At 35.5% G+C, this 13,062-nt stretch overlaps 1 protein-coding gene and 1 pseudogene across 3 annotated transcripts in view; one reads left to right on the top strand and one right to left on the bottom strand.

Moving 5' to 3' along the window:
* Positions 1 to 13,062, top strand: part of MYBL1 (MYB proto-oncogene like 1) — a 60,914-nt gene that overhangs the window by 36,447 nt on the left and 11,405 nt on the right. For 2 of the 3 annotated variants that reach the window (XM_069100050.1, XM_069100048.1), the window contains exons 8-9: positions 346 to 450; positions 8,392 to 8,625. In XM_069100050.1, the coding sequence (XP_068956151.1) occupies positions 346 to 450; positions 8,392 to 8,625 (339 nt within the window). The remainder of the gene's footprint in view (positions 1 to 345; positions 451 to 8,391; positions 8,626 to 13,062) is intronic. The other variant, XM_069100049.1, reaches the window with a different exon arrangement.
* On the bottom strand, positions 8,646 to 13,060 carry LOC138169886 (ATPase WRNIP1 pseudogene; annotated as a pseudogene).

Here is a 13,062-nt window from a genome sequence, read left to right as displayed (position 1 = left end):
TCCTCACTCCGAGATCAGCTCACTGCCCTCTATAATATGTCTCTGTAAGGTGGCACACTCTCTTAGTAATGACATACAATGACTTTAATGCTCATTAAAAATTAATGTAATTAGTTCATCTCCGCAACATTGGTTTACTCATTAAAAATTCACCTTTTCCTTAATGTGTAATCTGAAAATGTTGGCTTGCATTCTATTATAGATTAGGAAGAACCTAGAACAATTAGGTCTAATTAGTTAAATGGCTTTCTAACCACCCTGAAGATAATTGAACATGCATTTGTGTAACTGTAGCTATTTTTATTTTGCTCTTTCCTCTTTTACCTTGTTAAATACTCATTTCAGCAGCCATTTGTTGATGATGATCCTGATAAAGAAAAGAAAATAAAGGAGCTTGAATTGCTTCTTATGTCAGCAGAGAATGAAGTCAGAAGAAAGCGAGTTTCATCGGTAAGCAGTAAGCTTATGTGGGTTAGAAATGGTTTCTTTTCCTTCTTTAGCCTTTGTTTTTTAGTGTATTTCTTATGTTACCTAATGATAATGAGCCAGAAACTGGAAAATGTGACAGTTTGTATTCAAATTTAAATATAGATTAATAGCTCCTTAAATTTCCAACATTTGAGACAGATTGCTTCGTTTCTAAGGCAGTGCACTATGATAGAAAGAGCATTGACTGCAGTCACAGGACCTGAGCTCTAAACCCACTTCAGATGGTGTGATCTTGGTTATGTTACCTAACCTTTTGGGCCTCGGTTCTTCATTTGGGAAATGATGGGTTTGGATTAGATGATTTCTAACAATCCCAACTCAAGATATATGACTTAGGATGTGGACCTATTTAAACATATTTCTCAACATTCTATGGTTTCAAGAAAGTTGGTATAGTAAATATTAAATGTTTAATCTCTTTGTGCTATTATAAGTTTTATAAGAATATTTTTTAGTTTAGGTGTGTTATTACTTTTTCTGTTGATAATATAATCATCCTTAAAATTTCTCAGGTTCAAAATCTTAGATTCACCCTTGACTCCTCTCTCCCTCAACCAAGTTATTCCTTCAGTTGCCAAGTCTTGTCAATTCACATCGAGGTATTTGTCCCCACCTTCCCAACCTTCTACAACAATAAACAAGCATTCACTTAGCACCGACCTTGTGGCAGATACTGTGCCATGTACTGAGGGTACTAAGAATGAAACAGTTCCTCATAAGAAATTTACATTCAAATGGGGAAGACAAGTACACATATTAATATGTACACAATAAATGTAAAATGAATACATACAAAAAAAATACAAATTAAGCGTTGAGTTTGGGAGGGAAGGCACTAGCCACTGGGATGAATCAGAAAAAAACTTCTTGCAGAAATTGGTGCTTCGTTCAGTCATTTTCAGTGGCATCCTACTCTTTGTGATACCATTTGGGTTTTCTTGGCAAAGATACTGGAGTGGTTTGCCATTTCCTTTTCCAGTTCATTTTCAGATGAGGAAGCTGAGACAAACAGGGCTTAGTGACTTGCCCAACAACAAAAATAAAGTGGTGCTTGAGCTGTGCCTTAAAACAAGAGATAGAGGCTGGGGCAAAGCTGGAAAGGGAGGACCTTCCTGACAGGGGGAACAACCATTGCCACTGCTGAAAGGTGAGAGATGGAAGGTCTGAAATGAGGAACGGAGGGCATGCCAATTTGTCTGGATTGAAGAGCGTGAGAGCAGAGGAGAGGAAAGTAATGTCTGTTGGGACCAGGTTATTAAGTTTTAAAAGTTAAGCAGAAGAGTTTATATTTCATCCTAGAGCTAATAGAGTTGAATTTGATTTAGTTGTTTATGACATGGTCAAGTCTACGCTTAATGAAAATCACTTTGGCAGCATTTGTAGGATTGAGTGAATTGATGAGAAACTTGAAATAGGGGAAATAGAGAGCTTTTACAGTAATCTACTTAAGTGATGATGAGGGCTTTTGAACTAAGGTGATTGTACAAGTAGGTGATTGTACAAGTATTTGAAGTGAATGATGTTGTGGAGGCAAAAATTGCAAGATTGGTCAGCCGTTTGGATATGTGTGGTGAGGGAGAATGAGGAATCCAGAATGAAGTTGAGATTGAGAATCTGAGATACTGGAAGTGACAGTGGAAGTTTGTAAGAGGGGAAGGTTTTAGGGGAAAGATGATGAGTTCTGTTTTGGATGTATTTCATTTTGGATATGTTGAATTTGAGACAGATAATTGGTGGTGTGGGGCTGTAGCTCAAGGGGGAGATTGGAGGTAACTATATGAATTTGTGAGTCCTTAGAGGTAATAGTTAAACCTATGAGATTTGATGAAGGTCCATAGAGAGTGTTTAAAAGAAGAAGAGAGTTAGAATGGAACTCTGGAGGTCTTCCTCCCTACCTCCATCCACTTATTGGGGGGTTTTCCTCCAATTTCTCCCTCCTCATTACTCAGATGTCACCTCACATTTTCTCCTCCTATACGTCAGTCTAATCTGAAGAAGGGGCCCTTCTCCTTGCCAAGGCCGACTTTTCTACATGTACCCTTGATCCCCTTGCCTACCGTTTTCTCCATCTATTGGGTGGAGATCCCTTTGCCTACCATCTTCTCCTACTATCATTCACACTTTTTCTCTTATGTTCATTTTACCCCTATCTATTGGCTCTTCCCTGCTGCTTACAAATACATCTGTCTCTTTCTCATTTAAAAAAAAATATATACCTTACTTGGTCCTATCATCCTGACTAGATGTCATAATTTTTTGTTTTTTCCCCCTATTGTGGATCTACTTCTTGAGAAAGCCATCTGTAATCAGTGCCCCTACTTCCTTTCCTCTCATTTTTTCCCCCTAAATTCTCTGTATTCTGGCTTTCCATTTCATCATTCAACTGCATCTGCTCTCTCTAAAGTTACCTTGTGAAGACATTAATTGCTCAATCTAATGGACTTTTCTCAGTACACATACTTTTTACATCTACAGCATCTGATGCTGTTGATCACCTTCTTCTGGTTAGTGTGTTTTTTGGGGGTCAGTGACAACTGTTCTCCTATCTGTCTGACTTCTCCTTTGGTCTCCTTTTCTGGTTCTTCATCCCAGTCAGCTACTAATAGTGAGTTCCTGCCAAAGCTCTGACCTGGGTCATTGGCCTTGCCTGCTACCTCTAAGCTTCCCTGGCTTCCTTTGGGACTCAGTGAGATCCCCACTTCTAAGTAGGCCTCTTTGGGTACCCTCAGCTACAAGTACTTTTTTCCTCTGAAATTACCTTCCATCTGCTTTATACATATCTAGTATTGTACATGTTCTCCCTGTTAGAATGTGAGCTTCTTTCAGGAATGGATTTTTTTTTGCCTTTTTTGTATTCCTTTTACTTATCATAACAGGCACATAACAAGTGCCTTAATAAATGCTCGTTGACTAAATGACCTAGACTATTGTATTTGTCTCCTAATTGGTAGCTTTGCTTCTAGTCTCCTCTTTTTTTCCCTTTTTTTACCCATTGCTATCAAGTAAAAAAAATTAAATATTGCCTTCTTCCTAAAGCATTTTGATATACAGTGGGACCATAAAAAAGAATTGTATGAGAACTTCCATTTCATACTGTTGACCAGTTTTTAAAAGTAGGTAATAGGGGCGGCTAGGTGGCACAGTGAATAGAGCACCAGCCCTGGAGTCAAGAGGACCTGAGTTCAAATCCAGCCTCAGACACTTAACACTTATTAGCCATGTGACCTTGGGCAAATCACTTAACGCCAATCGTCCTGTCCCTCCCCCCCTCCAAAAAGCAAAAAACAAAACAAAACAAAAAAAAGCAGGTAATAAATTCTACAAGTTAGCATTCAAAACTATCCTACTTGTCTGCTCATTCTGTTCTCTGCATTTAAAAAAATATTTCAGTAGCCTTTTTTGCATCTCTATTGCCAACTTCCCTCTTGCCCTTAACTCTTCTCTCAGGTAAAACTTGAGAGAAAAAAAACTGAAAACCCTTGTCACAAATAAGAATAGTAAAGGAAGACAAATTCTTATTAGTGACCATTTACAAGAATGTATCTTTCTATACCTTGAGCCTGTCACCTCTCTATCAGAAGGTGGGTGTCATGCATCATCATGGAACTTCAGGAGGCATGGTTGGTCATTACTTTGGTCAGAGTCATTAAGTCTTTCAAGGTTGTTTTTTCTTTACATTGTGTTTTTGTACTTTTATACATTTTTTTCTAGCTCTTCTCATTACTCTTTGTATTAGTTCATACTACCCAGGATTCTTTGAAATAATCTCTTGTCATTTCTTTTTGCATAACAATATTCACTATATTATTCTACCATTTTCCAATTGATGGAGATTAGATTCAAGTTGTTTTTTTTCCTTTGAATTCCTCCCTTCAGATTCAGGTAGGTTGTTTTGCTTCTAATTGTTCATTTCCTGGTACTCTTCATTTTATTATCCCCAAGCTCTTTCTATTACTTCCTTGTTTCTCTGTTAAGTTTGATGTTATTTCTACACCAAACTGTGTTTATGCATATGTGTATTCAATCTTCTTTTATCTGTTTCAGATAAGTGATTCATTTGATGCTTCCTTGATGATACTCACCCCTTCCTCCATGCTTATATCCTCCTCACAAATCTCAGTTAAGAGAAATAGTTAGTTTCACCCCTTTCTTCCTCCTTTCTACTCTATATATTCCTTTTACCCTCCCTTATCACCCTCAGAACAGGACTAATCCACCATAGGTCTTATTTTTTTTTTGTTTTTCTTTTTTAATTCCCTCAATACTTTATGCAAACATTAAGGTTTTAATAGGGCATTTGTTTCTTCTGCTCCCATTAGAATGTTAGCACTGTAATGTCTTATAACTCCATCTAATTGCTCAAATAAATTTACCTTTCTAGGTTTCTCTTGACTCTGGTGTTTGCATTTCGAAGTTCCTACTCAGCTCTGGTATTTTCATCAGCAATACTTGAAAATCCTCTTTTCTTTTGTAGGATTAATCCTCAGCTTTGCTGGTTAAATTATTCTTGATTGTAGGCCTTTTGGAATTTTGTGTTCCAAGCCTCTCATTTTAGTAGAAACTGCCTTATCTTGTATGATCCTAATGGTGACTCTTGGTACTTGAACTACTTCTTTTTGAAAACTTGAAATATTTTTTCTTTGACTTAGTATCTCTGGATTTTGGCTGTGATATTCCTTAGACTTTTCTTTTGGGGGTTTATTTCAGGAAGCAGTTAGTGAATTCTTTCTCTCTTTGCTTTATCCTCTAGTTCTCATAAAACTGACCAGTTTTCATTTATGATCTCTTGAAATATAGTGTCCAGACTTTTTTTCTTTCCTTTTTTTTTTAATCACAGCTTTAAAGGAGGCCAGTGATCCCTAAATTCTTTGACATGTTTTCTAAGTCATTTTTAAAATATTTCCAGTCTTAAATTTTCTTCTGTTCTCCCTCCCCTTTTTTACCTAATATTTTGTTCTAATAGTGTCATTGATTTCCCTTTGATCTATTCTAGTTTTCCGGGAGTCTGTTAATCTGGTTAAGGTTTATCATTTTCCCTTTTAAGCTATTTCTTCTTCTTTCAGTTTTTTTCTCTAGAGACTTTATTTCATTTTTTAATCTTTTATTTCATTTCTTCTGATTATTTCTTGTAGCTCTTGTGGAAAATTGATTTTTCCTTTGAGTCTTTGCTTGCAGTTATAAAGTTATTAGTCTTGTCTCTGTTTTAGGTGACTCCTTATGTAAAAGAGTTTTGGGTTTTTTTTTTTACTTTGGTTGCTGTCCATGATTTATTCATCTCTATAAACTTAGTTCCTGAATTGGGTACTTTGTGCCACGGCCAGGTTTCACCTTTGAGTAGGGTGGTGAGTTCTCCTTGTTCTCACACTGGGGACTCCCAGGTTCTTGGATGTTTAAGGTTCAGAGAGCTGAATCCTCAAGGTGACTCAGGACCTAGTGCTATTGACCTTGGAGGCCTTGGGCTGGTGTACCCCTCTGGTACCCCATGGTACCTTTGAGTGATACCATGACATATTGGTTTCTGCTAATTCCATGTGCTTCTAAGGTTTCCATGTGGCTTTCAGCAGTGAGCTTTCTGTTCTTTTGCCCGTGGTCACTTTTGTGTCACTGGACCATTTTTGGTCATGCCAGGAGGCTACCAGTTATTTTGCTTATGTTGGCACTGTCTTTTCTGTCTTGTATGGGGAAAAAAAATATGTCTTTATTTTCACTAACCTCTAACTTAACTGAAATTTCGCATTTCCTTCAGTTAGGAATATAGGCAAGTCTTTCTAAGTAGGAGTCCTTGATACAAAAAAAGGTCAAGAATTAGAACATTATCAGATTTAATCAAAAGAAGAATAGGGAAACTACACTATATGTCAGCCACATTAATCAATATTGTTTTAGACTATTTAAAGTAACTAGACAGTATAAGGTTGGAATATTGCTGTAGTGTAGGAAATAATGAGTTGGTAGACTTTGAAAACTGCAGAAAAACTTGAACTTATGAAGGAAGATGTCATCCACCTTCAGAGAAACAGGACAAATAAGTATAGTACAGTCTTACATAGATGCACATGAATGTATAGGTCTATATATGAGTATAATTATAGATATCTTAGTATATGTGTATGTATGTTTATATGTATGTATACAATTGTTGGTATATGCATGCATGTATGTTGTGTATATATATACACGAACACATATATAAATATATTCATGCTTAATTGTATCCTTCTTGGGGGACAGGGATGGCGGGGGGAAGAACAAAGTAAAAAGTGCACAACAGAGAACAAAAGGAAACTTACATGAAAGCAAAGAAAAGATGGATAGCTCTGAACATAATGTGTAGTACTTACACAGGCTTTTTTAAATTTGAAATTTATTGCTGTATGTTTTGCATCCTCTTACATTCTGCTGTGCACATAGCAATGCTTTTTTTTTCTTATTTTGTATTTGTTTATAATATGTTTCTTTTTCTGTTTTTATTGTGTATTTCTGTTTTAGTATTTAAATTTAAAATAAATCAATTAAAAAAGACTGCTAAAAGTATTCAGTTGTGAAATGTCTTGAATCCAACCCATTCCATAGAAATTGGATTTTGTTATCTTACATGTAGAATTAATAGGCATGTAGGGCTATACTTTGCCAGTTTACATAATTATCCTGCATATTTTAGCATAAATATTATTAGATTATAGCTGTACATTGCTTGTTGTGTTTAGCAAATCTTACTTTCTAATATGTTGCATTACGTTTTCTGCTTATTTAACCCATTTATTGATGTTATTAGTATCACTAATTTCAGCTACTGAGAATTCAACCTGTTTGGCTTCTAGGAAAGGTTTTTTTTTTTTAACTCTCCAAGCATTTATTACGTCTTATCTTGCCAACATGAGTTAGCTAGCTAAAAGGGAAAGAGATTAGTTGGGAGAACGTTATTCTATTTAGGTTCATAGCAGTCTTGAGACATGGTGGCTGTCTGTGTTTGGAATGGATTGGGCAATTACAAAGAATTTAACCAGTGGAAAGTGTTAAGGGGAAACTGCATAAATTAGAAAAATAAACATATTGAATTTATCCTGATGACCTTGAAGCTACTTGGTTGTGTTAAACTTGGTATAAGGACAAGTATATCAGCAAGGTGCTATGAATTTGAATATTTGAATATTTTTGTAATGTCTGTGAAAAACATTGGTAATGTTTTTTCCTACCTTATTCATTAACATTTTAGATGACAATTTATTTTTTTTATTTTTATTTTTTTTGCTTTTTGGAGGGGGAAAGGCAAATCTTGTTGAAAGTCCATTAAAAATTTTGAAACATGGATCCACTTGTATCTAGAGGTAAAGCAAGCCATTGAAATTATTTTTCATCAACTTTGCCTTCTAACTAACTTTCTAGATTGTATAGTAATTGGGGCAAATAGGGAATTCTACATTCTGTATGATATTAAGATCCACCTTGACAATAGCATATGTAATAGAAGGCTTTTTTTTTTTTTTTTGCTTTTTGGAGGGGGGAAGGCAGGACAATTGGGATTAAGTGACTTGCCCAAGGTCACATAGCTAGTAAGGGTTAAGTGTCTGAGGCCAGATTTGAACTCAGGTCCTCCTGACTCCAGGGCCAGTGCTCTTTTCACTGCGCTGCCTAGCTGCCCAGAAGGCATATTTTAAAATATAGAATGGTTTTTACAAAATTGAAAAAAGTATTTCATTAACAAAAATATTTAGAGAATTGATACAATTAGTTAAAATTGTTTTTGTGTTGATTTTGGAGATTAATGTTATCTTAATGTAAATAGTATGCCCATGTGAAATCTGTTTTAACAAGAACTTTTTGCTTTAAAACCTTGTGTATTAGATATATCTACATTTAAAATCACAGATAATATAAGAATTATTTATTCTTTATTTTTAGCAGGTGGGAAGTTTTTCTAGCTGGTCCAGTAGTTTCCTCATGGATGATAGTATATCTAATACTCTAAATAGCCTTGAGGAGCAAACTAGTGAGTTTTACAGTATGGATGAAAACCAGAACCCATCTGCCCAGCAGAGTTCACCCACCAAATTCCTGGCCGTGGAAGCAAATGCAGTTTTGTCATCTCTCCAGACAATTCCAGAATTTGCAGAGACATTAGAACTGATTGAATCTGTAAGTTTGATATTTTATAATTCAGTTTATTAAAAAATAATCAGGTTGGGTTTTTTTGTTTACTTTGCAAAGTTCTGCATTTATAATAAATGTTAAATTCTTATCAGTGTATATTTCTTTTTTTTTCTTAACTTATTTAATTGTTGGTCATTAGGGAATTGTCATTTTCCATGTGATTGTAATTTCAAAGTATGTATCAAATTAAGAATAGAATTCTGAATTTCAAACTAATTGTAATAGATGAGAGTCTGAAATGTTACACACACACACACATCATTGAAAGCAGTCATGGCTCCTGGAGACCCTCAGTGACCTGCTTGCCTAGGGTCATACTGCTGGGACCTGAGTTTTATAGCCTCAGCCCATATTTGTCCCTGGGAAGCTGAAGGACCTTGGGCTTGTCTGAGTTTCTAATCCCTCTTCTGTAAAATGAAAAGGTTAGACCATATCTCCAAACTCTTGAGTCTTTGAAAAAGTAGTTACTTGGTTGATCTTTTCCTGGTATTTTACCATAGCAAAGCTTACTTCAGGGAGCTGTGTTTTCCATCTGTGTGGATGTTTCCTCTCCCAACTTGGATCACAACTCCTCCATGCTTAAGTAGTTTTCATGAATTCTTGGAGCCAAAAAGAATCCTCATTGTAGCCAAAGTGGCCATGCTTCTCTTTCAACCTAATTGGATTGGTCCTTGTACATCCAGCAAAAAGTCTATTCCTGGGCCCATATTTGAAATATTAAGTATTAGACTCAGATACTGATTAAGGACTGATTTTTATAGCTACTATGAACTTCTTTAAGTTTATTCAGTGTCTTGATTACGAGGTCACTTCTTAAGCAGGTACCTGTGACTAGATCTTTGATCAAAATGCTCACTTTGATATGTTGGCTATATTAAGTGAAGTTTCTTCAGTAAGTGTATGATAAGTAGGAATAATTGTAATCACTGGCTATGATAACAATTGCTTACATTTATACAATACTTTAAGATTTACAAAATACTTTGCTCATGATAATCCTGTGAGCTAGGAAAGAAAACAGGTATTATCTTTTTTATGAAGAAGTTAGGCTTGTATAAGGTAGAGTCAAGACAGTGGACGAAGGACATTCCATTGTCCTTTCTGCTGCTATATCACATAATAATCTTTTCTTTCTCAGATTTGATCAGGGTGGATATCAATTCTGCAAAAACTATAGGACACTATGGTGACACAATCAGTGAATCTGTATTTGTAAGACCCCTGAGCTAGATCTTCCCTGTTATATTTTTGTTTTTCTCTTGCTGTCAAAATTTTCTTCAGCTTATTCTGATGAGGATATATTTTATATGTTCAAAAATAGCCCTAGACATTTTTTAACTAATATTTTAAATATGTGTGTAATTTAAGAAAGTTTTTCATTTTGTATTGGCTATTAAAAAAATCAGAATAAAGGCTTATTTTAGACATGAGGTTTTTTTTTCTTTTGGTTTGATATGAAAATCACTTTTGAATGTTGTACCTACTCATTTCAGTCTAATATTGCTCTGTTTTGAGTTTTATAAGATACTCTCAGGAATATATTGTATTTGATCACTCTAAAGCTAAAAAGAGGTTAGTTTGTGAACTTGTTATAGTTTTTCTCCAGTGAACAAGGTGAAAAATTTTGATGTGTAATATTGTATTAATTCTTAGATTTTATTCATGTATATATATATACTTACATAACATATATTATATATGCTTAGATATCTTAATACATGTATAGTGTATATACATATATGTGTGTGTCTACATATATACACACCCATATACTTTCAAATAGCTTTATTGCTTTGTAATACCTTTCCATATTAAAAATTACCCAAAGCACCATGTGGCATCAAATTATAGTCATATTTGAACAGTTAAAATTATTTAGAATATACACTTTAAAAAAAAGAAAAACTAGATTACTGAATTGCAAAATGAATTGGCAGCTTAAATACTCTGACAAAATAGCTTACTCATTACTGACATACTCATTCATTGTATGACCCTGCTAGCTATTTGTCCTGGTATTGGTTTGTAGAGTACAAAAAAAAACAGAATTGTAAATTTAGGCATTTGGTCTCACAACTAATTTTGCCTCCCATTTGGAAGAATTAAAATTGACACAAACCACAGATAATTCAGTTATCCCTTACCTTCCCACATAAGCAACAAAATAAAAAAAAAACACCCAACAACTCTTCTTACTTTACCCTCCATAGGAAAGGACCATACCTATTACTTGTAGCACATCTTAAAGTTCAGCATCATTTTTGCTTAAAGAAATCTGTTACTTTTAACTCTTCAGGCAGATTTTCTTGTTCTTTGGGATCCTTGTAGAAAGGTTTGTATTTGTTACCTTTGACATAGCTCAGGTCCTTAATGAGCCTGGTTGGTGCATTCCTCAGGTGCATTGGTACAGGTAGAAGACGATCCTGGTAGTTTCTCAAGTAGGCTTTGACATTGTTGTAGGCATTTCATGCTTCAATTTTGTGCCTCTGGCAAAATAAACTACACATTGGGTTAGAATAACCACAAATTCTGGCATCACTATAAAATGAAAGACCTGATAAGTAGCTCACTGCTTGGGTCAGTACAGAAGGGTCTGCTAGGCCTAGTCTTCACTAGCAAATCTCACTAGCCTTAGCCTCCTGACCACATAGAATGGTTCCTTACCATCTATGGGCATGCAGGCAAGCCATTAGAATAAAGCATTCTTGTATGAGCCACACATGGATTTATGAAGTACAAAGATAAAGTTAAAATACTGTTATACTACTTGGTCATACAAAATGTGGCATCATTACAAATCTTTACATCTTTTTTTGTGATTAAAACTCTTTAACTAGAATAATTTTATACACTTTTCTTACAAAATAGTTTTCTGGAGCCTAGCTTGGCTTAGACTGCCAGATGCAGCCCATTTGATGCCTGATTCACCCCATCACAGGGATAAGCTAGAGTGCTGACAGCTTTGTCCTCTCTCTACAGAGTGTAGTGGGGGAAGGGGTGGAGGGTATTAGAACTGCTGCTGCTAAAACATCTGTAGTTGCCATGGCTCACAGAGTTTGTGGCCATGCCCTCCTGTAACATTCAGAGCCCTGAAGAGCTGATTAGCCACATTAAAATATCTCCATTGCTTCTTCTGTGAGTTTCTCCAAGACAGTTGCCCAGCACCAACTAAGGGCAGCATTTGCCTGGAAGGAAAGGCTTTCTGTAGTGGCTTTTACTGATCACTGTCCCATGCTTCACATGAAGAAGGAAAGTGTTCTGAGATTTTTTGAAATGATGAATCTCATCAGTAAAGTGAATGGTTTTCTTCTTGCAAAAAAACTTTTCATTTTTTGTTTTTATGACATCACAGATATCACTTATCACTATTGGCAGGCCAAGAAGCAACAGTTAGAACTGAGCATGGAACAACTGATTGGTTTAAGATTGCAAAAGGAGTATGAGAAGGCTGTATGTTGTCACCTTATTTATTTAACTTCTATTCAGAATACATCTTGCAAAATGCTAGACTCTAGTCTAGTTGAAATTAAAGTTGTTTGGAGAAATAAACAATCTCAGATATGCAGATGATTCTACTCTGATGGCAGAAAGTGAACAGGAATTAAGAAACCTCTTGATGAAGATAAATGAGAAGAGTAAAAAAAATTGGCTTGAAGTTTAACATAAAATTCTTGGCAACTGGTCCTATAACTTTCCTAGCAAATAGAGGGAGAAGAAATGGAAGCAGTGTCAAGTTTTATATTGTTGGGATCAAAGATCACTGCAAATGGACACTGCAGTCATGAAATTAAAAGACTCTCCTTGGAAGGAAAGCTACAGCTAATCTGGACAGCATACTAAAAAGCAGAGATATCACCTTGCCAACACGTATCCTTATAATCAAAGCTATGGTTTTTCCACTATCAGTGTATGTTTGTGAGAGTTGAACTATAAGGGAAGCTGGGCACCACAGAATTGATTATTTTGAATTGTATTGCTAAGTCCTTTGATTAGCAAGAAGATCAAATTAGTCAATACTTAAAGAAATTAATTCAGGCTATATTCACTCGAAGATCAAATACTGAAGCTGAAATACCTTTGCCACATAATGAGAAGATAGGACTCATTGGAAAAGACCCTGATGTTGGGAAAGATTGAAGGCAAAAAGAAAGGGGGACAGCAGAAAATGAGATAAGAATGGCAATATGAACTTGGATGGACTTCGGGAGATGATGGAGAGTCTGGCATGCTATGGTCTACGGGATCATGAAGAATCAGATGTGTTTGAACAATACACTCCTAAAGTATTGTGAGGTGCATCTTATCAGGCTTTGGCTTGCCCCACTAGCTTTTGCTATATCTTCTGAGTGGGAAGCTGAGAATGAGAACATCCAGGTCCAAGGAGCTAACCTTCAGATAGAATATTTTTGAAACTATTCATTT

Source organism: Petaurus breviceps, unplaced genomic scaffold, assembly GCF_028583685.1.
Source record: "Petaurus breviceps papuanus isolate PSGF00001 unplaced genomic scaffold, PetGlider_PUasm1.0 38, whole genome shotgun sequence".
NCBI classification, from domain to species: Eukaryota; Metazoa; Chordata; class Mammalia; order Diprotodontia; family Petauridae; genus Petaurus; species Petaurus breviceps.
The sequence above is the reverse complement of the archived record's forward strand: the minus strand, read 5'-3'. Positions and strand labels throughout refer to the sequence as shown.